Source organism: Podarcis tiliguerta (assembly GCF_965153285.1).
Source record: "Podarcis tiliguerta genome assembly, chromosome: 10".
Lineage (NCBI taxonomy): Eukaryota > Metazoa > Chordata > Lepidosauria > Squamata > Lacertidae > Podarcis > Podarcis tiliguerta.
Window position 1 is genome coordinate 34,266,979 of NC_139543.1, and position 25,142 is coordinate 34,292,120.

General features: G+C 41.2%; 1 protein-coding gene across 4 annotated transcripts in view; it reads left to right on the forward strand.

Moving 5' to 3' along the window:
* Positions 1-20,192, forward strand: part of SYT1 (synaptotagmin 1) — a 316,628-nt gene extending 296,436 nt beyond the window's left edge. For all 4 annotated transcript variants that reach the window (XM_083400991.1, XM_083400988.1, XM_083400990.1 and 1 more), the window contains exons 9-10: positions 17,043-17,176; positions 17,996-20,192. In XM_083400991.1, the coding sequence (XP_083257117.1) occupies positions 17,043-17,176; positions 17,996-18,202 (341 nt within the window). In that variant the 3' untranslated portion in view covers positions 18,203-20,192. The remainder of the gene's footprint in view (positions 1-17,042; positions 17,177-17,995) is intronic.
* Positions 20,193-25,142: the final 4,950 nt, after the last annotated feature.

The following is a 25,142-nucleotide window of genomic DNA, read 5'->3' on the forward strand; positions in this document are numbered from 1 at the left end:
TGGACTTAACTGTCAGGGGTCCTTTACCTTTAATGTTTTTTTAGGATGCTATTGTAGGATGCAACCTATCAGTCTTCCAGTGAAGGAAACAGAAAACCCCAACACATTATGATATCTGTGTAGGGGAAAGATGCACAACATCATTGTCTGCCAAACCAGGAATCTGTTTCACCAGACAAAGAACTGGCCAAGGAGTACTATAGCAATATCATATATTTCTCAGAAACTCTCAGACAAAGCTGTTCATTGCAGACACCCGTCCTCTTTAGAAGGCAGAGGTATTTCTGTTGCTTAGCAATATATCACTCCAGCTATTTTTCTTCTTCTGAATTATCCACCCTTATTATGGTTTCCTGACTGCGGAAAATTACAGCTGCCCAAACCTGTGTTCACGTAGATTTTGTAGTGCATGATACTAAGCTTATAACAGTGCTCCTGTTGCAAGAAATAAGCTGATGGCACAGTCAGTATTCTATGTTTGAGGCCAGTAAGGTATGGCAGACAGTTTTATCTGGCTTTAGATAAAAACATTTATTAGAAACCATCCACCAACATTTTTGAAAGCAAAGAGCCTCACTCACTCCAAATCCCTTAAGGCCAAATTGGTGATTGAGGAGCCACTGCAATTTAGCACCACCCTGCATTGCTGAGATGGTCTGAAGCACATGAAAAGGCTTGCTTGGTCTCTCACAGCATTATTGCCCCTGCCCAGAGTTGGTGATTTCTGCCATGGAAAGGAACCACAGTACCATCTCCTCCCATGTGGCCACAGATCCCAGAGGCATAGGAAGGAGCTGTCCTGCAATTCCAGTGTAACAGAGTTGGGTAAATGGACCCAAATGCCTTTTATTTCCAATTCTGGCGCTTCACTTATGGCTATTAGCAACTAGAAGAGGTTTCTTCTCTCCTCCTTGTCTGCCAAGTCAAAAACTGGGGGCAGCTCTGGCAGCCTGTAAATAGACCGTACAGTTGGTGGGAGTTGCACACACCCTGTTGAGCAAGACTTTTGCAATCTACAGAGCTGTTTGGCACCTTCACATTGGATGTCATGTTTGCAGATAGCCCTTTTTTGTGTAAAACCCAATATGCGTAGGGTAGCCATGTGATTATTAACAACCCCATCTTCCAACCCCTTCAAACAAAAAAGCCCTGGGAAATAATCATGCATTTGGGGCATTTAGACATTAGATTTTATGCTGGTGGTATATTCCATTTCTAAGGAAATCCTGTAGACAGTGTTAATATAGGAAAGAAATCATTTCTCCAGTAAGGAATTGAAGTAAAAGAATAGCTTGCAATAATATGTCAGACTAGATGATAGATAGAAATAGATGATAGATAGATAGATGATAGATAGATAGATAGATAGATAGATAGATGATAGATGATAGATAGATAGATAGATAGATAGATAGATAGATAGATAGATGATATAGATATAGATAGATAGATGATAGATAGATAGATAGTCAATCCTAAGGTTGCTTAATATTGTTACTTGCATAATTCATAATAGAGTCTAACAAAGAAAATATACACACAAAAACTCAATAACAGCAAAAATAATGCAGCTTCTAAATTAAGTGTTGACCCGAACAAAAATTCCCCAACTCCCCACCCCAATTCTCTCTATACATTCTAAGCAGCAGATGGACTGATCCCTTCCAACTCTCTGATTCTGTGAACTGAAGCAACAGTGCTTCTATGAACTAATAGCAACAGTGATATCTGGATCCTTCAGTAACAGCAGCAGCTTTTGTAGCTGGAGTCCATCTGCTCTCCCAGGCCAGGTAGAAATAAGCCTGCAGAGCAGGTCTTGCAGGAGTCACTGGTAAAATGGTCTCTGACCCCTTCAGCAGTAGCAGCAGGTGTAGTAGCTTGAGTCAATTGGTCAGAACCTTGCCAGCTGGAAATAGGCCAGCAAAGCATTCAGAATCCTTTGGAATCTGAAACTGGAAACTTATGATGCATTTGTAATAAATCAATAAACAAGTGAATACAGATATGCAAGTACATAGTTCCTTTAAAAAGGCAACAGAACCACTAAACCTGTACTAGATTCCAAGTGAACTATGGTTTCAGCCAGCTCCAAGGCTGCACCCTGTTCTGACTAACTCCAACTAAAACCCTCCACCTCCTACTTTCTAAATTCAAATTGCAAGGCTGGATTCAACTGTGTTTCTGCCCCACTTGCCTTTCCAAGGTGTTGCCTTTCCAAGGGTTTGTTGGTATTTTATTTCAGTTGATAGAAAGAGATGCCCAGCTGCCCAGGAACATTACAGTTAAAGTCCCAGGCCAGTCATCAGTTGCCCAATCTCAGTAATCAAGGCAGCCCAAACTCATAAGATGGCATTGGAGTCTATCCCTCTTCTTCACCAGTGTGCTCTGCTAGCCCAGTTCCCCTCTGAGGACAACAGACCCCTGTGTCAGTGGAATGGAATATTAATGTCTACAATTTGAGCAGAAGATCTATACATTTTAATCATCCTCCCCTTTTCCTTCCTTCCATCCTTCCTTCCTTCCAGCAGTGACACAATGAGATAAATAGTTTGCAGCATCTCATTTATTGGAGATGCTGTGAAGTGCATCCAGATTTATGTGCTGATGTTCAATATTATCTGGTACAGCTCATATCCAAGGGCAAGTATCATTTCAAAATATGTAGCTTAAATTATATTTTTATGAAGTATAAGGCTGCTTTCCTATAGAAAAAAGTTACAGAGCTTAACAGTTCCCTCCCTAAAAAAATAATTTCAAAGACAACATTGTTAAGTCTGGAGCACTGCATACACCAGCTTATGTGGACTAACAGGGCAGTTCTTTTCATGCCTACTCAGGAGTAAAAGCGGAATCCTAACCATATGTACTCAGAAATAAGTCCTGTTGAATTCAGTGGGACTGGGTGTGTACAGACCAGTGCTATTATTCTAGAAAAAGAGGTGCCAGAACTCACCATGAGCACCTGCTCTCTTAGAATGGCAATGACGCTGACCTGAGAGGGGCTGGAACTGAGTTCCGGCAGGTTCTGGCTGAAAAAAAGCCCTGGTACACACCATATATTTAAAGCACATTTCTCCCTCCCCAAAAGAATGCTGGGAACTGTAGTTCACCCCTCAGAGAGTTACAATGCCCAGCACTCTTAACAATCTATGGTCCTCAGGATTTTTTGAGGAGCGGTGATTTAAATGGGCTTTAATGTGTTACTTAGGGTGAAGGGTGAAGCCTCAACCCCATTAAGTTCTGTTGAATGTACTCCCATGCCTGTGGTCTTATGCACACTTACCTTGGAGTAAGTCCCATGGAACTCAGTGGAACTTATTTCTGCATAGGCTTGTAAGTGTTGAAATTGATAACTTACATTGAAAAAGTGAAATGCAAGATACAGGATTCATCTGAGTGACTGCAAAACCTGCAGATTTCTAACAGCACAAATCAGCTTCTTCAGTTACAAGATTAATAGTAGTTGTGGTGGTTGTAATTTCATTGAAAGGCTCACTTCAAAACTATGATTATTCATTCACAAGGCATACAACAACAACAAAAAGAGAGATTCTTTGTATTTAACGAAAGTCCAAGCACAGCTAAATATCCAGGCCACAATTCATCACTGATCTAGGAATGATTAAAGTCATTCGTTCTTTTGTGGTTACTCTTTGCTGGATTGTGGCTCTAGTTTTAAGTGATTAAATTGAATTTGAAAATCTCGTGCTTCAAGATGGTTGTTGGACTTTTTTAAAACCACAGTTATTTGGTTCTCTCAGTAACTGTGTTATTTATTTGACTGGGAGGCGAACACATTCCCACTTTATTATATCCACTCAGCTGTGGGCTTCTGATGTACATTTTCATTCCTAATATGGTAGCAGGAGAGGGTTTTGTCTGAGTTCCAGAGCACTGTTTCCAACTTATGGAATGCCATGAAAAAAGAAAAGAAAACAGTTCAGCAGTGACAAAGATGTGTACTTTTGCACTAATAAAAAGCTGGAAAAGGATAACATGAACTTAGAAGCTTCACCTTTGTTATTTTTACATTCGCCACTTCATCTTCAGCTTTCCATCAAGGCATGAAATGTTTCCAGTTGTGTTAAACAGACATCCTGGAACATTTCAAAGTTGACTTTCTCTAGAAATGTAAGTTTCTTTTTTTTTATTTTTGCCATGGCACAAAAGGAGAAATGCAAAATTAGAAACTTCACCCCCCTCCACCCCACATTTGTCCACGATCCACTTTCTATGCATCAATTATACTGTTGTTGTTTTGTCTTAGTGGAAATTCAAGAGTGGATGGAAGAAAACTGAATTTTAACAAACTTAACAAACACCAGTCTTCTTCAGGGTCACTTTAGAGTAGCGTCGGTTGACTCAAAACAGAAACTCATTTGGTATAGCCAATCTAAGGAAGAGACTCCTGAGAAAGATGTAAAGATTCTCTGGATTGTGATGACTTTACAACCCCAGGCAGAGTACTTGTTATTTGGTTTATTTATTTAATGATGGCAAGTCCATCATGACTCTAGGTATTGTCTCTTAAATATGAGTTATTAGGCTGGGTCCTCCAACAATAGGCAGAGACATGGGCCTGCAGTGTAGCCTGAATAAACATCAAGAAGACTTCATCCCTCTGCAAAATTTCATGAAAATGAAACCCTTCTTTCTGGGCTGAATGCTCTCCTTTCAACAATAAGTCAGTTCCTTCTAAGAACTGACGGTCCCCAGAAGCTGTTGGACTATGACTTCTATATCAAGGCAGACTATTGGTCCATCTAGCTCAAAATCGTCAACACCAACTGACAAAGTCTAGAATTTCTTTCAGACCTACCTGGATAGACTGGGAATTGAAAACCACTGCCCTCTCCAGCTTATAACCAGCTCCACTGAACCACCCAAGCTGCTATGTATATGGTTAAAGAGGCCACAACTTATGTAGCATTGTGGTTTCTAAAATGTATTATAAGAGTTACCAAACATTGTTTTCCTCTAACATAACACCCTAAATGTAGCAGTTGTCAAGCTACAAGAATGGGGATCCGAAGCTCATTGTGTACTTCACAATTAGAGGAATGCATGTTGCTGCTTTAAGGGGAAGCCCTTATGTCCAAGGTCTCAAATGACTCAGCTTCACCACCATTACATTACATTAAATTAAATTGAGGGTAATTTTAAACAAAACCAGAGGATGATATTTCAATGTTTTGACTTAAGGGCTCCAAGTACCGTACCTCTGAGCACCATAGTTAACTTCCTTCCTTCCTTCCTTCCTTCCTTCCTTCCTTTCTTTCTTTCTTCTTTCCTTCCTTTCTTTTTGACTGTAGCATAATAGAAAGAAATATATAGAAGAGGTTTCTTAGTAGAGCAAATATTACTTTCACATATTAAAAGTATTTAACCAAAGCACCCTTTTGTCTATGGTAAGCATGGGCTTTTTCTCTTTCGTTGTGTGTAAGTGTGACATTTTGATTACCAGCAAAATGGGCTGAAAATTTCCCTTCCATTTCCACCCCTGACACACCTTATTATCAGTCAGAAAACGGGAAATTATTGCTGTCTATGGCTTCACAACCCTGCTACAAGACACTATACTTGCGCTCCTGAAATGAAAAAAAAAATATGAGGCACATTTTGCAGCTTGCCCAATATCCTCTCTTGCTTGCGGGTGGGCACTAGGTGAAGATTTGGATGGGGGCATGAAATATTGTGACATCATTTGCAATATCCCTCAAATACACCAAGTGACTTGGGTACAAATCCCTATGCAAATATTGCTGCATCTTACAGAATTAGGATTGCCTTAAATGTGCTGAAATTCCCCCAGTCCTCCCCGTGTCGAACCGATGGCATTTCAAAGGTGGTTGGGCTCCATGCATGCTTTATGAGCTGTTTGCTTTGTCGTATCAGATGGCTCCTAGATTAGCCTATGTCAAGATCTTGTCTCAACTGAGCAGCAGACAGGAGTATGCTGAACTCTTCAAATTTAATCAAGGTACTCAGTGAACCACGAGCTCTGCCTGCTCACCCACTTTTGCACCGAATTGGATATCTGCTGTTTAAATTGTAGCAGGTATCTGAGCTGAAAACTATCATGTACCTTCATGTTTCTGATGCCTTATGTCACGTTTCAACGCCTCCTCAGTGAAAGTGATGTACAGCAAGTAGCAAAACTGTTACGTGCCAATCCGGAATCCATTTGTGTCACTGAATGCCTGGAAGAATTTGAGACATCCTAAGATTCATGAAGGCATAATCTGCTGACCACATTATCACACACAATTTCTGCCTCTCCCCCCCCCCCCTTGCCATCCATATAATACAATGTATGATTTGCAGTGCTATCCTGTATGTGTCTCCTCAAAAGGGAAGTCTCATTGTGTTCAATAGAGTTTACTTCCAGGTATGTTGGTATAGCAAGGGTGAGGAAACTGTGGCCTCACATCTCCCATTATTCCTGAGCATTGCCCATACTTTCTGGGACTGGTGGGAATTGGTGCCCCAAAACCAGAACTGGATTAAGACCTTTAGAGGCCCTAAGCACTTAAAAGATTTTGATGCCCCCAATATATATCTTAATTCAAAATGTAAACACATGAGCCTTGGTGAACCGAGTGGCAGTTTACCAGTTACCAGATTCTAATGTTGTTGTATTCCCAAGATTAATGTATATAATTAATCTTGATTATTACTACGTTGTTGTTGTTATTTTGCTATTATTGTGTATATAGTATGCATTTTTTTCATTTATTGTGAGAGCCTTTTTATCAGCTGCACCATATGGTCCATCTGGCAGTGGAAGATTTCTATGGTGCCCCTCTTCCCTTGATGCCCTAAACATGTGGTTATTTTGCTTAATGGCTAATCAGCTCTGCCCCAAACACCTGGAGGGCTGCAGACTCTCCACCCTGTGGCATAGGATTGCAGCTTAAGCAACTGACAATGCAATCCTATGCATGTTCACCTGTCCATTCAATGGGGCTTATGCCCAGGCAGCACATTTACACTTGCACTTTGTGCGCTTTCCTTTGATCTTGCCCTGAATACTCACCTATAGATAATCCCTCTGCATCCATTCTGTGTAGGAGGCAGGAAACTTGTCTAGCACTTGCCTGTGAATTACTAAGCGGACCAGAGTGCTGAGGCATAATGGATTTTCCATCTTCCTAGCAAATGTCAAGAGCTGTGTGTATCTTTTTGAGGTCATCAATAAGCCTGTCCTGTTCACAGAATTGCATAGCTTTTCGCAGCCTCCTGCTTTCCAAACAGAACAATGAGTTGCTTCATATATAGATGCTGAGTTAGGAAGCTGTAAGGGCATTAGCAGTATGCCTGAGCAATTGAAGTTAGCTGTTTTGCACAACTGCATTGCCTTACTGGTTGGAACAGAGCTTTCCAAACTTTTCATGTCAGTGAAACACTTTTTCGACATGCATCATTTCATGACACAGTAATTCAGTTTTACTAGCAAACCAGAGGTTAAACTAACCCCTTTCCAGCCCTGGAAGGGGTGCTGGGAGCATTTGTGCAACACACCTACACACTGCAGCCGACACACTAACATGTCACGACACACAGTTTGGAAAGCTCTGGGTTAGAAACTCATTTAATTGGCTTGGCAGGGGAGGGGGGGAGAGAGAAGCACAACTTTAAGGAAAACAATAGCCCTGACCTCACTTCATGCAAATGTTGTGTATATGTCTGAGATCGAAAAGGAGATGCCCATCTTTCTGAATAATCTCTTATACTGTTCTTAACCTAAAATGTGGCATTGCTTGCTGAGAAATTCATAACTGAGCTGGATGAAACTCTGAATTTCTTCAGTCACAGATGCTTCAGGAAGAAATGCTATGCCTGTATTTTATATTCTTTCTTTGATTTGATACTTTTGACCACATTGTCAGACATCAAAGAGCTGCATGTTTACCGAAGCTTAAAAACCTTGTCAATAAAACAGTAACCTTGTCAATACAAGAATGGCTATGGAAATTTGAACAATATTACAGATGGTTTGTCCTTTGTGGTTGGAATCTGTGTCATTTCAAAATTACATGCATGGAATGTTTAATTCCTTGTCTGCGTTTTGAATATTTATATTGTATATAATTCTCAAAGCCCACCAGTTCCTGCCTCAGCAGAGGACGATTGGGTAAAAATATTACCTCTTATTGTTTGCAACAATTTCCAGAGGGGTAACTGTGTTAGCCTATTTCAGAAAATAAAAGAAATACTTTCATGGCACCTTAAAGACTAACAAATGTATTATGTCCGAAGCTTTCATGGATGACATTTAAGCTTTTACATAGTGGTCACTGACAGTATTCTTCTTCTTCTTCTTCTTCTTCTTCTTCTTCTTCTTCTTCTTCTTCTTTTTACACTTCATTTCCTTCTGACTTCACTGTTTACATTTTGTTTCTCAGTGCCCGTGTCTTTATGTGCATACGCACCTGCATACACACATACCCACCGAGGATCATATGTAATACACATTTGTTAGTCTTTAACAAGTGTGGTGTAGTGGTTAAGAGCGATAGACTCGTAATCTGGTGAACCGGGTTCGCATCTCCGCTCCTCCACATGCAGCTGCTGGGTGACCTTGGGCCAGTCACACTTCTCTGAAGTTTCTCAGCCTCACTCACCTCACAGAGTGTTTGTTGTGGGGGAGGAAGGGAAAGGAGATTGTTAGCCGCTTTGAGACTCCTTAGGGTAGTGATAAAGTGGGATATCAAATCCAAACTCTTCTTCTTCTTTAAGGTGTTTAGGGGAGCTTTTAATATTTGATGCATTACTGTATTTTAATATTTTGTTGGAAGCCACCCAGCCAGATGGGCAGGGTATAAATAATAAATTATTATTATTATTGTTATTGTTGTTATTATTATTATTATTAGACTCTTTCTAATTTTTGTCTGGAGCGAGTCATAGGAATGCTTGTTTGTACTAAATGAATCATGTCCCTTACTCTTTAAGAATGACCTTTTTCCAGTCAGCCAGATATTCCACTGAGAGTGGCCAGAGCACCGACATGTTCACAGGACCATTTTTTCACCAGAGATTCTGTGCTAGCAACCAAAACTAGGTTGCAGCTCTGAATTGTAAGCAATATATGAGCCTTGTTCAGGTGTTAGCACAGATCCCTGGATGGATACTAAGGCTATGTATCCATTGCATTTGAAACTCACTCATTCTCGTCTCCCATCCACCACTGGGCTCATTGCTAGCCATAGGCATCCTTGCACAGATTTGGCATGCTACCACCAATGCAAGCGAGTGGGTGCATGGATGAGACAGAGAAGAGCAAGTGCCCTTATGGGAGTGCTTTCTTTATGCTCAAACAACATCTGAGTGCAAAGTGAGTGCAGAGTCAGTGCGCTAAAAGATTGTGTCCTCACCATTTGGGTGTTATTCAGCTGCCGGTGAAATGAGTGGTAAGTTGAAGATTGGGCCACTGCATAAACCTCCAGTCTTGTACTGACACTAATATTTATGTGGTGGTTTCAATTACATATTTTCAAATTCGGTTCAAATTAAAATTCAGGCAGTGTTGAAACTTCAAGACACATGTGAACACCAGTATTAATATATTGGTGTATATGTCATATACATATTTGTGTTCACTTTTATGTTCTACTTCAACACTGCCTGAATTCTCATTTGAACTGAATTTGAAAATGCCAAGATTCCTTTAGCTTAAAATATATCTGTCTATACAGCGGTACCTTGGGTCTCGAACGTAATCCATTCCGGAAGTCCATTCGACTTCCAAAACGTTCGAAAACCAAGGCGTGGCTTCCAATTGGTGCAGGTGCCCCTGAAACAATAGCCGACAGTCACATCAGACATTCAGCTTCTGAAAAACGTTTGAAAACTGGAACACTTACTTCCGGATATTTGGCATTCGGGATCCAAAATGTTCGAGTACCAAGGCATTTGAGAACCAAGGTTCCACTGTATATGTTTGTGTACAATATCCCACACCATTTACAAGTGTCACTAGGCCCTAGGAGAATATTTTGGGATGGGGGAACTGCAGAAGGATTGGCAAGTCGTGAAAGCTCTGTTCAATGAACATGATCTCTTCCATCCACACAAGCAAAGTTAGGATCCAAGTCATTTATTTAGGACATAGATTATTTTGTATGGTTGTTTGAAACATTATTAATCCACTGTACCTTCATTAGTATCCTGCATAAAAGTGCTTTTAAAAATCCACATTTAGTTTAATCTACACACCGGAGTTTGGAAAGTGAAATGTTTCTCGCCCACTCCTGCCTTTTCTCCCTTTCTGTCTACTTTCAAGGCATGACTGACAAGCAGCCATGTCAATTTTGAACACTGGGGCCTGTTTCCTGGTTGATGAGTGGAGACAGGTTTATTGCTTTAAACTGCAGAATTTTATTATAACCACATTTTCATAGCAATTGGGCTGCTTTCCTTTTATACTTGAAGTGTTGTCTCTGGATTAAAGCATGAAGGTTTCTCAATTGCTTATGGCTTTATTCCAATCTATTTCACTTAAAATTTATTTTGCTAAGTGTGGGTAGTTTATGGTGGGCTGGCAAGATTCTCAGGAGACCAATCTCTTATTTTTGTGATGCATTTGATGGAAAGGGGAGAAATAAGAGGAGATTGCCTGCTGCTTTCCTTTTAAACAGCTTCACCCATTTGCACTGCCATACTTGTATTGTTCTGCTTGTGTAATGAAATATTATAAGTGGTGAAATCCTGTGGATAGAACTATTAGAATAAGCCTTAGGCCATCATGAGCCATTCTGTTTTGACAGTCTGCGGTTAACAATCCCTGACTGAAATTCTCCAAAGGGAAGATCATTGACTCTTTGTCAATTTTATAACACTGTTTTTCCTGACACTGTTCCAGTTTCACAGTCCAGGTGTGTTAGCTCTTCTAGATGGAATATCGTGTGTGCAAAAGGATGCTGAGTGGGAGGCAGGGAAAGCCAGAGATGTGCCCTTGTATGTTAGGCAGACAAATTCTCCTCAGGTACAAAGTATATGGAGTTTTAAACAAATGCAGGGGCAGACCTTGGATGGTTTACAATGCATTACAAGCCTTGGTGGACAGAAAGCATAAAAACCTGTACTTGTGCTTTCAGTGTAACATCTGCCATGGTGTTGCTCCTTCACAGAGTTAGTGTAAATGTCTTATATGTGTATATGGTAAGTTTATGCATCTCACCACAGAAGAAATGTGCTTGGTGTCTGCATCAGACATTATGCTGGAAGCACAAAGAAATATGCTTGGCCTTCTACTCCCCCAACTTTCCCAGTGAATTACCTAATGTCATGCTTTCCCCTCACCGTCTTAATACATCCCATAATGTCTGAAGTGGCTCTCCAAATAGGAAATGAATCAGGGATCAGAGCTTTGCAGGCACTTTAGTAGCCAGCCCACCCTGCTTATGGAAGGAAGAATATTCCTCATTCCATAGTTTTGCTCCTTTTTGTCATAGCTTTAGTCACCAAAAGGCTGTGTGTGTGATTAGGCCAATAAATACATTTCTAGATAGAATGCTAGTATGTATTTACAGACCCTCCACGTGTCCCTATTTTCCAGGAATGGCCCTGATTTAGAGAAGGTTTTGTCCCAGGTTATGATTTGATCCTGGAACGTCCCTATTTTCATCAGAGAAATGTTGGAGGGTATGGAGTTATCCGACTCCTGAGCTGTCTGAAGGCAATCCTGTATAAGGAAGGGTTTTTTTAAAATGTTTATTGTTTTATTATGTTTTTATATATGTTGGAAGCTGCCCAGAGTGGTTGGGGGAACCCAATAAGATGTGTGGGGTATAAATAGTAAAATTACCATTATGGAATGGGACGTCCCTATTTTCACTGGAGAAATGTTGGAGGGTATGTATTTATCCCTAAGACACCATCAGCCATTACAGGTGCAACACTTTGCCACCCGCATGTTCATTTTGTCACAGAAAGAAAACCATACAATGCTGTGATTTAGTACAAGCAGACAATAACACATGCAATCTGGAAGTACTTTGGCTCCTGCACAGTTTCTCTGAAAAGTTGCCTTCCATTGCTGCTGTGCTTCCCCAGAGAGTTCAGTCCCCCTCTGCCCCCAGTTTTCCTTCCCATTCTGAGGGTTTCCTTGTGCAAACGAATATTGATTCAGACAACCCACGCATGTGATCGCTATAAACTCATTAGAGGTTATTTCCGAGGCCTTAATTATCCCTTCCCACACATGAAAACACACAGGAGGAAAAACGTTAAAGGCAAATTATCCATGGCTTGAAAGCCATGAACAGCACACTGAGTCATCCTCTCACAGGAGAGAGGTTTGCTAGCCCTGAAGTAAGTCTGTTTTGAAATCCATGGGAGAAAGAAATGAAGAAGGAAAACACACTCTCAGACAGATCTGAAAGCAAGTAAATATGAAAGAGCTTCCTACATTTCGCCCTGTGGGGAGCCATGATGCCAGCAATTCCACAACCACATCTCTGTCCAATGTCTGGCTTCCTGCAGAAAAGGAAAAGCATGACAGATGCTGTTGGTATCAAACCGTTAGTGGAAATGTCCTAACACAACACATAATGGCTTTGTTGTACAGTGGACACGATCATTTGCCAACTGTCTGTTACCCAGAAAGCCCTGACTGGCTGTATAGTCCTTTGAGGAGCAATGGTAGACAACTCTGTGCCATTTTCCTCTACTGGCATGATTAAGGGAAAAGTCCGTTCACCTTTTATCTGGTGTATGGCGTTGCAGCCAGTCAGCCAAGCCTCAACAGTTTTCCGGCATAGGGGGAGGTACACTGCTCCCCCCCCCACCCGTGCGCGTCACAGCCGGTCGCATCATCTGTGCTGTGGACAGCCCTAGCCAATCTGTCGCTAGAGTGGGTGTGGCCATGGGCCATTTAATTTTGGTGCGGCCAGCCGGCTCCCTCTTCCTTGCCTCTTGTTTTTCTCAAAATATATGCCCTGATTCAGTGACCCCTTCATTGCCTCACTATTGAAATGGGAGCCTGATTCCTGCCCCCATTATGTTTATCTATGAACTTAATGAACTTATCTATGTTTATCTGACCCAGAGAAGATTCCTGGAAGGAAGGGTTGTGTTTTCAGAAAATAACTTTATGACCATTTCAGATTTGTATTATGAAACGGGATGCTTAAGAACTTTTGTGCCATCACTAATAAGTAGGCCTAGGATTGTGCTGCAACTACTAATCAGGCATTAGAACAAGGCAGTGCTAAGAGGCAGTCCTGAGCTGCTTTGCCCAAAGCAAACAAGTTAACGTTGATGTGGGAGGTTCATTAATAGGTGAAGACCAACCCGCCCACTTCCAACTCACAAAATAATTATCTAGAGCTGACTGTGGCCATGCCCAGGCAACCTCTTTAATGAGCATTTCTCCTGTTTTGTTGGTGTGGAAATTAGACAATGCTCCATCAAGCATTATCCCCCACTTATCAATGCATTTCCCTATTGCATTGCTTAGGACAAAAAAACCCCAAACCCTAATCTTTTGGGGAACTTCTGGACTAAGACATTCAGCCATCAAGGGTGACCTTGGGCCAGTCACTGTCTCTTAGCCTAACCTACCTCACAGGGTTGTTGTGAGGATAAATGATAAAGGAGGATAAAGGAGAACTATGTCTGCCACCTTGAGTTCATTGGAGGAAAGGCAGGATATAAATGTAATAAATAAGAAATAAAATAATGATAATGTAATTCCAGATCTTCTTTAATTTGAGCAGACTCAGTTTGCCAGGATGTAATTGAATTTCACCCCTAAATGTGACAGCCTGGAAGCGCTATATACCTTGACTATAGATCATGGGACTTGCAGGCATTTATTAAAGGCTGTTATCTTTATATTTGTGTTCAGGAAATATTCAGATGTAGTAATCTTGTCCCACCCTAGCCAACTTTTTCCATTCTAGGCATTCAATCCAAGTGAAAATTCATGAATTCTAAATTTTGCTATTTCTGCAAAGGCTTCATTAAGTACTGATCACCTACAACTTAGGTTTCACCTTAAAAACCACTGTCAATCAGGGGCTCCATAGTTCCAGCTTTTGTTAAAGGAATATTTCATTTTCATTGTGCTGCACTCCACAGATTCTATCTTGTCCCTGTATATTTGATGCTGCTGATATAGGTGACTCATTTAACCATGGCGTATTGTCTAGGATAAACCTGGTTTGTCTCTTGAATGTCATATGTACAATTTTTTCTTTATTATCTACGAGATTAAATATTCCTTCTCAAGACTCTTGCTGTGGGTATTGGAGCTGTCTTTAGAAGACGTGCAACAGTGTTTCTAAGATCAAAATCACTGTATTTACTGGCAATTTGACATTACCTCAACTTTCATTTCATATGAGACTCGAATCTTTTGTTTGCCTCTAAATAATGGCTGATATCTTTGCCTCTAAACTTTGACAAAACAAAGCATGTCAACTCGAGTACCCTGCTGCTTTTAAAAGCTTCTTTATTAGCCTCCCTCGAGACGTTCTTGTAAAATCAGTAATGCACAATATAAATTGTACATTTTTCAGGTTTTGAATTTCCGTGCAGTGAATATTAATCAGGGAAACTGAAAAATCAACTTAGCCCTTTCCATAGAAGGACAGTGCCAACTGCCACCTCCACCCCACCCGCCTGACTTCACACTGTCCTCTCAGCAGGGCTTTATTGAAGCTGCAGTCTTGCATCATCCTAAAGCAGTCTTCTTCCATCCAAGAATCAGCGTACAGAGGTGGGATTACATACAGGGGAGAAGCCAGTGTGGGAAAGTCAACCATACCTCTTTATACTAGCTGGCTATAGACCAATTCGCCAGTGCTCCATGTCTCGTGATGCTGACTCATCACATGATACTGAGTCAGCATTTCCACTTAACACGGAGTGTTAACTGCTTGATACCCACAACAGTTGTTTCCTCCTCCTCCTCAAACTCTTCTCCACCTCTACCTCTTGAATGTCATGGGCTTTAATAAATTAAAACTAAAACTACTTGTGATATACTGACAGTGGAGCTTTAGAGAAATGGAACAGTGTGGTTTTTTGTCTTCACAGGTTTAAGCTGAACACATTTAAACGTGCCGTTCATTTTTAAACCAGTCATTCAAAGCTGTGGTGCTCAGGTCATAGTGTGGGTGGGGGAATCTATGTTGAGAAAAGACCAAGCAAGGTTTTACATCTTCACAGTCTACCTTCTAATACTAGCCTGATTCATTTATTCTCAGGTATATAAGCAGCTGAGACTAGAAAGCATTTAGCTGACTTCTCTTCCCCTGTTTCCTTTCCCTTACAAAATTGTTCTGTTATGTAGTTGTAGCTAGCATCCGTCTGTCTCAGGAGACCAATGGAGGAGTGCGCCTTTGGGCTTGAGTTTCCAATGCCTGCCATGGCTGTAGAGACCAATATGGGAGGGACGTCTTTTGTTGTGGCTGGGGCAGATGAAGGCATCTGGTTGTATGTCATTTCTTTTAAAGAAATGCAACACAAACCAAGAGTGCTGGGCAGCCATCAGGTCTATAGAGCAAAGTCCTGTGGATTGTGGCTTAATGCTCACCCTGTGGCTTAATATTTCAGGGTACATCTACACAATAACACACTCTTCCAGTTCAGAGCAAAACTGAATGTTCAGGAAAAAGCCACTGAAAATGATTGTATGATGGGGTAGGAGTCAACTGCACACTGACAGTGTACTGATAGTGCCAGCCCACATTTGTTGGAGCCCAGCTGCCTAGAGCCATAGAAGATTCTTGACTGCAATAAGGCATAAAGGAGTGTTCAGAGGAATCCAGGGTCCATTTTAGAAGCTGAGGGGGCCAGGGGCGTTGGAGAATCTGAGATGCCTCCTCTCTTCTTGCTGCACCTTGTGTCAATTTCATTTCCTCCCCACACCAGTATTCAACTATTTCTTACTCAGAGTTGACCTATTAAGTTTTGTATTCAGTTATATACAAAAAATACAGAATTAGCAGGGCTAGACACGAACAGAAATCCCTCCAGGAAATGTAGCCAAATCTATTAATTTCAATAGGCCTAATGTACACTCATAGATCTCTACCATGCGGGGGGAGACCATGGTCCAATCAGGGTCCAATCAGGAAGCAGGACTAGCCCATTTAGTGGTGCGCTCCCCATAAACATTATTTTAATGCATGAAAGGAGAGGCATCCAAACCCCTCTATGATCAGAATGTAGTAAAAGTGGAATTGGCTTGCTGAATCAGATGAAGGCGCCTTTAGTCCAGCACTTTGTCTGGCCAACCACAGCTCAACATACATAATTGTAAATGATGGGAGTTTGTCAGCCCCTTGCAGCTTGCCTTGGGTAATGAGACTACCACCACCCTGGAGCAGGGAAGTGCCATTTGTAGCCATTATAAGTATCATGGTTAATGTCTGTCCTCTTTTCCTTTTGGAAAGCCATTTAAGCCAGAAACCATCACCACCTCTTGCAGTGAATGATGCAATTCTATTTAACTACTTTGTTTTCCTGTGGTACAAGTGAATAAAGATGGGGGGGGCAATGTATTCATCTGAACGTTTTGTCTGGCTTTCGCAATGGACTTCTTTGAGTCCATCTCTAATAGGAACAGGTGAGAGAAGAGTAACCCTCACTGCTTCTGAACTTACTCCTTTCTGGAGCCTTGCAAGTTTGTAGGGCAGCAGTCACTAATAGGGGAAGTTCAGCTATCCACATATCTAGGAAAGAAATTTTGCCCTTGTAGTGTTCCTGTCAAGCAGTGACACCTCAGCAGTCCACCTACAGGCAAATATTTCCATGCAGAGGCAAATTAACACAAGGAGCTTCTCTGACTGTTTGCACAATCCTGACTTTGCAGGTTGCTGATCTTTTGGCAAAGTTGCATTATTGGAACATTTACTTGACAATTTTTTATATTCTATAAATATGGATTTGCTTGAGAAACATTCTGTGAGTCTCCTGCCTCTTTTCCCCCTCCTTCCTCTTTTGACTCAAGGATTATCCTCATTAGAGGACACACTATATTAACCAGGGCACCATTTCCTAACCGCCTTGTTTTTCTTGTCATTGCTCAGATCCCTATGTGAAAATTCATCTGATGCAGAATGGAAAGCGGCTGAAGAAGAAGAAGACAACAATTAAAAAGAACACTCTGAATCCCTATTACAATGAGTCTTTCAGCTTTGAAGTACCATTTGAGCAAATCCAGGTAATGTCAGACATCAGTTTCTTCCTCGCCTTGAAACTCCATCCCTCAGCCCTCATACATATTTAACAGGAACCTTGCTAATTATCAAGTGTGCATGCCTTCATTAGCACCTACGCATGAATCCTGCACGGCATGAAATGAGTGTGACTGCTTCAAGAGGGGAATGATAAAATATACAGTACTTAGGAAGTGTCAATTCTTCAGCAAAAAAATAGGTAGCGGACATTTTATAATATTCAGCAGCAGTGAATTCAGAGCAGAATACATAGTGATGGGGAAACAGACTTGTTGATGGTTAGGAGTCTCTTGGAAGAGATGGATTCTGCACAGGGAACCAAACACACTCATTTGTAGCACAGCCAGGGCCATGGGAAGTGCTGTCACCGGTAGACTTCATGAAAGTAAATTTGGCATAATGATTAAATTTGAAATATGAGGGCACAGAGCAGAACTTAAAATTGAGTTTCCCCTTACCAAGTGATGAAAGCGACCAAACACTTGCAATCAAATCAGGATCTAGAGGGCAGGAAGTTCACCACAGCATTTTAAAACCTTAATGTGGTATTTAACAATAACAGTAACAAAAGCAATAATTAATTGAAGCGCCTTATGAATAAAAGAGCAGTCACATCAATTGGCCCTAAGCTTTTAAAAAGTTTGGTTGTTAACGTAAATAAGGCAGGTAACTCTCCATCTTCTGCCACCCACCTTTTCCATTGAGCTTTCTTGTGACAAGGTGACAAGGTCTACCCTTTTTTTTTTTTGCAGTCCAGTTTGCCTTCCTCATTCCTGACTTTTCTCTTTCTCGTCCTGTTTTAGAAAGTGCAAGTTGTTGTGACTGTTTTGGACTATGACAAGATTGGCAAGAACGATGCCATTGGCAAAGTCTTTGTGGGCTACAACAGCACCGGGGCGGAGCTGCGACATTGGTCAGACATGTTGGCCAACCCAAGGCGACCCATTGCACAGTGGCACACCTTACAGCCAGAGGAGGAGGTAGACGCCATGCTTGCAGTCAAGAAGTAGGAAGACAAAAAGGAAACGAGAAAAGAAGCCTTTCTGCATTTGCCCATATAGTGCTCTTTAGCCAGTATCTGTAAATACCTCAGTAATATGGGTCCTTTTCTTTCCAGCCATGCATCCCTAACACAGATCAGTGGTACTTCAAATCTTGTTTTTAATTTGCACAACTTTAAATGTAGAAAGCCCTACACAGCCCTCCCATCTCACCACTGCCCTCCGATCGACTCTTCTTTTAAGCAATATGTGTAGATAGAGCATGACGGAAATTATTTATTGTATCACAGTTGTACATACCAGTATGCTAAAAAAAATCAATAATAATTTATTTCTAGTCCGTTTATTTGTATGTTGTAAGCGTTTCCTAATCTGTGTATATCTAGATGTTTTTAATAAGATGTTCTATTTTAAATTATGTAAATTGACTGAGATATAGGAGAGCTGATAATATATTATAGGGTAACTAACTATCGTATCGTCTGCATTCCAGCAAAAATTCCAACTTGTTAAGGCACTAGTAGTGTTACACTGACATCTTAAAGGACAACTTAAATCTGAGCTTTCAACCGAATCGTTCAAATATCGACGTACGCTCACATGACACTCCTTGGAGGGGTTAATTCCCATTGGTGGTCTTTTCTCGTGGGCAACTTAGCATGATCTGAGCAGCTCCAAAGCTGACCTCAAGGAAGCGTAGCCAGAAGCTGATATTTCATTTTTTCCTGTGTATATATATATAAAAACAAACTGAAATCATGGCTTTACACTTAGAAATTGAAGGTACAATTCCTTTGAGGGTGGGAGCATTAATTATAACATATAGGAACATATAAATTGGGGGGGGGTGTTAAATCACAGGGGGGAAGGATGCAATAGTAACAAACCCCTACAACTGACCATGGCAAAACACATACCTAAAACCCAATCGCTCTCCGTTTATCACCTTTATACAAAATTTGCATACTGTGAATCCCATTTGTGATCTCACATTCTCTAATCCTAATGAGTTTGCACATTAGACTTTGTAACAAAATATTTTATTATACTAAGCCAGATGAGAAGGAATGCAGAATATTTTTTAAAACAAAACAAAAAAAAATCACCGCCGTGTGTGTTTATTATACAAAAGTAGTTTCATGGTGACGAGACAGTATTGTAAAATCCCATCAAAAGAGGACAAAAAAAAATTAGCCATATTTCTGAATGCACTTCAAAGCAAGCCAAAAGATTAACAGCTAGTGACCTTTTATATACTATTTATACTTAATAAGTTTTAATTTGTCCTTTAAAAAAAAGTGAAACAAAACAAAGAACAAGTTCTAGCAAACTGAAGCAACCTCTTATGTACACTAGTTGCTCGTTTCAGGAGGAGTTTTTAAATGTTTTCAATGTTACTATGTAGTAAATGGCACTATTATGAAGCTATTAGTCATTCCATTTAAGCGTCTTAAAAGACAGCTCTGTGTATCACTGTGACTGCCGTGTGTGCTTAGAAACTGTAGTTTTTCTCAGTGGATAGCAATCAATTTATTCCGTAGTGATATTGTAAAAATACTGCCATTCCCTTCTACTGCACTGCCGAAGGAGTGTATAGCACAAGCAGTTCTCCTACCTATGGACCAATCCAGAACTGAAGAGCTATGCATAGGACAAGGGCATCAAAACAGAGCAGATGGACCACACAGCATTTTGTCGACACTGTGCAATATTCCGCATCTCCCCCCCCCCTCCCCTCCGTTTGATGGTAAGACAGTTGTCCTACAGATAAAGACAGTTGTCATCTCAGATAATCCCATCTCATCATGTCCTGGGCATTACTATTTTTTTAGCTCAGGTCTCTTCAATGGAGACCCCGTCCATTTAGTTACTTTCTTACTTGCATACTTATTTAAGAGACTGTGAATATAACATGTTGAAGTACTTGTTCTATTTTTAGTTACCACCCAGCACCAAAAACACAAGGAGGTAGCAAAAAAAAATAAAAATAAAGGAAAAAGGGGAAAAAATAGCATCCTTTTGTGGAAAGAGGCCGAAGGGGGGGCCGGCGCCAGAGGATATGCGATGGCCGGGCACGCCCCCCTACAGGCGGCTCCAGGTGGGAGCCGCCCCCTGGGCGTGCAGCGCCGGCCAGGTGAGCCGGAAGGGGCAAGGGCTCACGCCCCTGCATGTGCGGGGTTGGAGCTCCCGCCCACAACCACTCCCCTCCCCTCTGGGGAGGAGAGTCTTTGTGGAATAAGTGGGATTTCCCTAGAAATAAGTGGATAATCCAGTTAAATAATAATATTTTTTTTTAAAAAAAAAAAACAGCAACAGATTTTTTTATATGGTGACAACCCCTTTCTCAGAGCTGTGGGTCTACACCTCACCCAATAAGAAGTGGAGAGGTTTTTTAAAAAACTCCCAAGCCACAAATTGAATTTGTGGCAATGTGTTCTGCTTTCTGCATAGCTTCCCAACAGATGAGAGTGGAAACATCTATCACTCTGGAGGTCTTTCTATTTTCTATAAGAAACGGGGGAAAAGACATAGTTGAGTCAGATAAGCTAAGATGTATATATAGGGAAAAAATCTTACAGGAATACTTTTATAACCTTACATTTTTAAAAGGACCAAATCCCACCAAAGAGAAGAGCTCAACAGGCTATGCAGCCTATGAGGAAAGAGTTTCAGATCCACTGTAACTTCCTTTAGTTGTTCATTGTAGCAGGGACAAAAAAAAGAAGCAAAAAGTGCATCTTGAAATTTACAGGCTCAAGCTGCCAGAACTGATTCATTGTGTTAAGGTATTCTTAATGCATTTTCTTCCAGCACTGCCAGACTGAATGTCACCACAGAATTGGTTGCTAATGTACTATAGTTCTCAGCAGAGCAGACCTGCTATTTGACCAAGATGACATTTTCATCCTCAAAAGAAGCCACATGTACCTTTCTGACAAAGCTGTGTAAAAGTATTAGAATCTGATGCTGTAGAAAGATCCTAGTTGCCTTTGTGTATATTTACTGCCTGCTTGAGTGTTTCTATGTGTGGATTTTTCTCTGTATCTTGTAGAAGCGTTTGGGGTGTTCTATCCTGCCATATGGCTCGTAGCCTGCGAGCTGACAAGTTTAGCTGTATTTTACATTCAGTTTTGATGAGGTGGTTTATATTTTGTTTCACTTTTGTGTAGTGAATCCCACGGTAGAGTTTTTCCAGGTGTTGTTAAAATAAAACATACATACTACACAGATATTCAATAAAAATGTTTTATTTCCTGTTGATGCCTTGAGTGTCTTCGGTTTTCTTCCTCGCCTTAGTAACTAAACAGACAGGAATCTGTCAACTCTGATCCACCCATTTCAGATGTCATCCCCTCAGGCCAGCAGCTCCACTGCATCCTTGAGGCCTGAGGTGTTCATACACACAGTTGCAATGCATCTGCAAGTGGGTGTCTAAATGTTGGAGAATATCCCATGTGTGCAATTGGAATACACATTCGCACCATGATCAAAACAGGTGCATACTAAGTGCATGGATGCAGATTTATGTACATGTATTCCAAGCCAGTGGCGTAGCGTGGGGGGTGCAGGGGGGGCCAGCCGCACCGGGCGCAACATCTGGGGGGGGCGCTCGCACTCGCAGCTCTCTGCCCCTACCTGGCTCACTCACTCTCTCTCACTGCAGTGCTGGCTGTGCGAATCCGATCCGAGCCGCGGGGTTGCCGCCTACTGTGGAGGGGAGGGTGCCAGGCGTGCGGTGCAGTGCGGAGAGAGAGAGAGGGACTATCTGGGGGAGGGACAGTGCAGCGGGGGGGGGGGGTCGCAAATTACTTGCCTTGCCCCGGGTTAGGGGGCCCAAATTACTTGCCTTGCCCCGGGTGCTGACAACCCACGCTACGCCACTGTTCCAAGCTGGAGGAAAAACTGCATGTGCAAACTCAGGCAAGTCCAGACTGGTCCATCACCTTGCATGCATTCACAAGTCCGGCTAGATACTTGGTGATAGTGCTGATCTTCTGCTTTGAGGAGAATAAAGGTTATACTTCATCCCTATCCCAACTTTATTGCCCAGCAAACAGCTGGCATATTGCCAAGTATCTTACTGGGACTAAACGCTCAAGCTGTTGATACACATGCAGTAGGACTTTGACCAGAGTATATTTTCCTGACATTCCACACACCATCTGTTTTTCTAATGGCTTTATATTACCATCCCTCCTAGCTCACAGAACCACAATTCCACTCTTTTCCTCAGGGACATTCTTATTCTGCCCCACAGAGTGTATACACAATGATGTGTACCTCCATTATCAGTGTAGCGTGTTGGATGACAAAAGAAGGGCAGGTCTTGGTAAATGGCGTGCAAGCATGACTCCCTTCCAAGCCTATATCCCAACTGCATGGCCTAGATGGTGCCACATTTTCCAGGATGTGTTTAAAATAGTTGACCCTGCTATGAATGGCATCAGCAATAAGCGATGCAATGCAATCATCTTACATATCTCTTTATTGATTTGAGGGATTAAGTTCTCAAAGTGAAAGGGAACAAAAGTCCAGTCACCGCTCCAGTCTTCAATCTCAGCCATTACAACATGCTGTAACTGCCCTTAGGAATTACAGTGAAATGGTAGGAAGTCCTAGTTGGGAGGTGGAAGAGAGGTGTATGAAAAATTGTAACAGATAAATAAATAAACAGATATAGCACTAGATGTTATGCAAGTTAGCCAAACCACAGACTGGAGGAGAATGCAAAATAAAATTGGGGGGGGGGGAGCTTTGAGGGGGAAATTATCCCAGGCCATTAATAATTCCCTGTCACAAAGTGGCTGAAATTGGGTCATTAGACAGTCATGTTAGCAGAGCGTATTCCCAGCAGTTTCAGCTCTCATCCTTTTGAAGGTAGTTATCTGATCATGAAAGCATTTCTATGCTACATTCCTGGTTTTTAGGGATACACAGGCAAAACATTTTAAGTATTTTAATCCATTACATTTAGTAGCACAAACAACAGAAGGCTTTGCTTTAACACAGAAGCAAAAAGAAGAGTATGTCTGCTATGAAAAAGTAAAAATGGTAACTTGCTTTTAAAAAAAAAGCTGTTGGCATATATATCAACATCCTAAGTACTACATTTGTGTTCCTATTTAGTTCCTATTTTTGGAACTAAACAAATTGCCATATTACATATCAAGGTCAATTCATTCATTCAGCTGCATACCAAAGGTCTGCAGACACAACAATTTGTTGATTTTAATGGTAGATTTGGTTTCCCACATCTCCAATTTTACTTTTAACTCCATTTTGCAAACAAAACTAGCCTAAGATATTGAGTTTAAATGCAATGATATTATTTTAAAATGTTTGGGAATAATGAAAAAGGGAACTAAGGGTTGTTTCCAACTTTAGCACTACTCAGAGTCGACTCATTGAAATTAATGGACATTATTAACTTAGCCCCATTAATTTCAGTAACTCCGAGTTAGATTCTTAGTTGGCTACAATCCTAACATGCCAATTAAATCACTGCATACACACCGTACATGGTTTTCCCCAAATAATTATGGAAACCAGTAGCATGGCTGGAGTGGTGCAAGCTATGTCCCAACACCAGGCACAGGATCTGGGGGGGCAAAGGCTTAAGGTTGATGCCTACAGAGTGTAGATTGAAATGATTATAATCACATGGATCTTGCACATTCAAATATGATTTCCACATTTATTTAGTTATCAAAAAATCAAAATTACCTCTAAACAGTCAATGTTCTTATTAAGCCCATATAGGTAATTTTGATTTTAAAAAAGAAAATAAATATGAAAATCATATTTAAATGTATGAAATTTGTTGAATTATCATGGGCGGCATTCAATTAATAGTTTGCACTAGAACAAGGGTTAACACTAGAACAAGGGAATTTTCCATACTTCTCCCACGTGCAGCCTATTCCATCCCCAAATCTGCTCTGGAGGATTGGGTGAACCCCAGACCACATTTAAGGGGTACACAGGGGGGGAGAGAAAGGAAGAACATTCCACTTTAGAACTACAGTATGTTGAATACAGCCCACTGATTTTAAGGTCATGTTTACTCTTGATTCAGATAGTGCATTGATGTGTTTTGGGAAATGTAGGTGTTTATTTAAACCTCAATTGAATTAGACCATAAAACAATAGTCAGATATAGCAACCTGGGGAAGAACCTGGGGCTAATGGAGCGCAACCTTCCCAATGAGAATATCAAGCATTTTTTCTAAATCAACTCAGAGGAGGCATTTTTTGCAATCTTCTGTTCTCCGGGCAATCAGATCTCCATGCCACTCAGCTGATACTAATACAAAAGAATAGCAAAGTTTTCCCGCCTACTGTCTCTGGGGAGAAAAACAACAACAACATGTGAATGTCATTCGAATATTAGAATTATTGACTGTTAGACAGCTGGCTTTTCATCTCCTATTAGGAAGACTTCCACTCCTTCTGTTGTTATAAGGACTATCCAGCTATCGCTATGCCAGATTACTGGTACCTGAAAGCCTTTAACTACAGCTCTGTATCATGAGCATGCTCGGAGCTGTTTCCTTGAAGGCCAGATCTCCTCAACCTTTAATGTGTTCTGGTAACCAGAGAAGCCACAAGTAGTGTTTTCTATTTGGGTCGGCTTTTTTGTTTGGTTTGGTATTAGCTTTATATCCTTGCTGCAAAGAGACAAAGCAAGCAATGGGTAATAGGTAGGCAGCAGGTGGCGCTGTGGTCTAAACCACTGAGCCTAGGGCTTGCCGATTGGAAGGTCAGTGGTTTGAATCCCCCCAACGGGGTGAGCTCCCGTTGCTTGGTCCCAGCTCCTACCAACCTAGCAGTTCGAAAGCACGTCAAAAAGTGCAAATAGATAAATAGGTCAGGCGGGAAGGTAAACGGCGTTTCCGTGCACTGCTCTGGTTCGCCAGAAGCAGCTTAGTCATGCTGGCCACATGACCCA